The following is a 2200-nucleotide window of genomic DNA, read 5'->3' as shown; positions in this document are numbered from 1 at the left end:
AATAGAATCATATTTGTAAAATTTTGCGGTCTAGGACGTTTTGGCGCCGCTTTTTTGGCCCTGCCGTTTTGGCGCTAACAAGGTTTGGCGCTAGCCGTTTTGGCACCAATTTATATCAAAATTGTACTTAAAAAATTATTACAAGATATAGTCAAAGTATAAACATAAATATATAGTAAAAATAAATAGTTTTCAAAAATTATTACAAGATATAGTCAAAATATAAATATAAATATATAGTAAAAATAAATAGTTTTAAAACATTATTATAAAGTAATATAGTCAAATTTAAAGTTAATTAAAAAATTATTACATTAAAAATAGTTACCCTAATGAAACATTGTTTGCAATGCCTCTTAAAAATAATAAAATTCTATTTTTATCATAATTAGACACTAATTTTAAAATTCTTTTGTTATTATCAATGTATTTCTTCTTTTTTTTTGGTGGACTTCCACCAGTAACTAATTGTTCATAAAAAACGTCTCTTCCTGTTTGGATTTTTTTAAGGCAATTTATAAATGACCATATTGTTGGATTAGTAACCCCCATTTGAATATTTAAACGCCTATTAGCAGCTTCAGCGTGATTATTTGTGCGGTTTTGGTTTGTTAACACCCTTTGATATAAATTCCATATTTCTGGAGGAAATCGTGGTGATCGACGACCCTCTTTTCTTCTATTTTTTCTTCCTATATAATATTCTTCAAACCATTCAAGTAACGGAACAATGTCGTCATGTAAATCATCAGCAAGCAAATCTGTTGCCACGTCCAGATCTTCAATTGGTACAAATGCTAATGAAATTATCATTTTTACCATCACAGAAAAATTAGCATCATTGTTATAATTTGATATCATTTCTATGTCTCCCATTTTTTCCCGAAAATTTTTGGTTAAATGATAATAACATCCATGTACGTTTACTTGAGGAAACGTTTCTTTAATTGCACTAATAGCAGCAATTTCAAAATCAATAGAAATTGAATCTGGTAATAATCTAGGATTTAGATCGATCAACATTGTAAATAATTTGCGATAAGTTTCACCTTTTTTATTTGGTAATAGTGCGTATATTATTGGATGAATACCACCTACGTCTTCTGCCAAAATAATGTATACTTGCGAAAATAATGAAGGACTAACGCTAAATGTTCTATCAACAAACCATGTCTTGGAACGTTCCAAAATATTTAATCCCGTTTGTCTTCCAAATATTAAAATTCTATTAATTTCTTTACCACTATTTCTTTTTCAGCTAATAAAAATTGTTCATTGATACCTTCTTCCGGCGAATAAGTTTGATACATTTCAGGTATTTCTAATGAAATCAGATCCAATGGTGCTGGTGGAGCAAACTGAGCAACTCTCCTTGTTCTTCTGATTTGCTTTTTTAATGCATCGTTATTTGGAAGAACACCCTAGTATAAAAATGTAAAAATATAAATTAAAATACGCAAATCGTAATATAAAATATAGGTTTATAAAAAATAGTCCTATTAATTTAGTACATTTTAAATTTAAATATAGGTTGCTAGTGGTTTAAATATTTAATAAATATTTAATAAATTACAAAAGGGTGAAAAACATAAAAGTTTTATACAAAAAATCAAAAATATTTTTAATAAGAAAAAAGTCAATATTTGACGAAATAACGAGTATTTTATTAATCTGTATAGTAATATTGTATAATTTTTTTTTAGTACCTTTGCTGCTTGTGATAGACTTGATGTACATTCATTGATAACGCATGATGTTTGTTCCATCGTGGACAATGCCCGTTTTTTAATGTTAGTAATAGCAATTTGTGTTTCCACTTTAGCAGCATCAGAACCATGCGTGTGTAAATTTTCAGATTTTTTTAAAATCGTTAAGTTGTCAATACTTGTATGAATTCTTGCCAAACAATCATTCTTTTGACGACATCTCCAAAACTTTTATTGTTTGTCGACACTAAATTTATCAAAAATATACATGAAACCGTCATTTGCAAGCATTTCTCGATCACGTTTAGATTGAATTTTCTCCATTTTTTAATTTGTTTTGTATTTAACTGTTGTCAAACTTTATTAACACTTCACTAAACGCGTGCTTGTATACTGTATTAGAAAAAAATGACACCGAACTATCAGGTGAACACCAAATTTTACTTTTATTGTTATATTATTTTTATCATCATATATAGATAACGCGCGACCTT

The 2200-nt window shown here is 28.0% G+C and overlaps 1 protein-coding gene across 1 annotated transcript; it reads right to left on the bottom strand.

The window, feature by feature from the left end:
* Positions 1–324: 324 nt before the first annotated feature.
* On the bottom strand, positions 325–1784 carry LOC132923747 (uncharacterized). Its single transcript, XM_060987704.1, is given in 3 exon segments — positions 325–1251; positions 1254–1421; positions 1707–1784. Coding segments are annotated over 3 exon segments (1155 nt in total). The 5' UTR covers positions 1767–1784.
* Positions 1785–2200: the final 416 nt, after the last annotated feature.

The sequence above is a fragment of the Rhopalosiphum padi genome, chromosome 3, assembly GCF_020882245.1.
Source record: "Rhopalosiphum padi isolate XX-2018 chromosome 3, ASM2088224v1, whole genome shotgun sequence".
Taxonomy (NCBI): domain Eukaryota; kingdom Metazoa; phylum Arthropoda; class Insecta; order Hemiptera; family Aphididae; genus Rhopalosiphum; species Rhopalosiphum padi.
The sequence above is the reverse complement of the archived record's forward strand: the minus strand, read 5'-3'. Positions and strand labels throughout refer to the sequence as shown.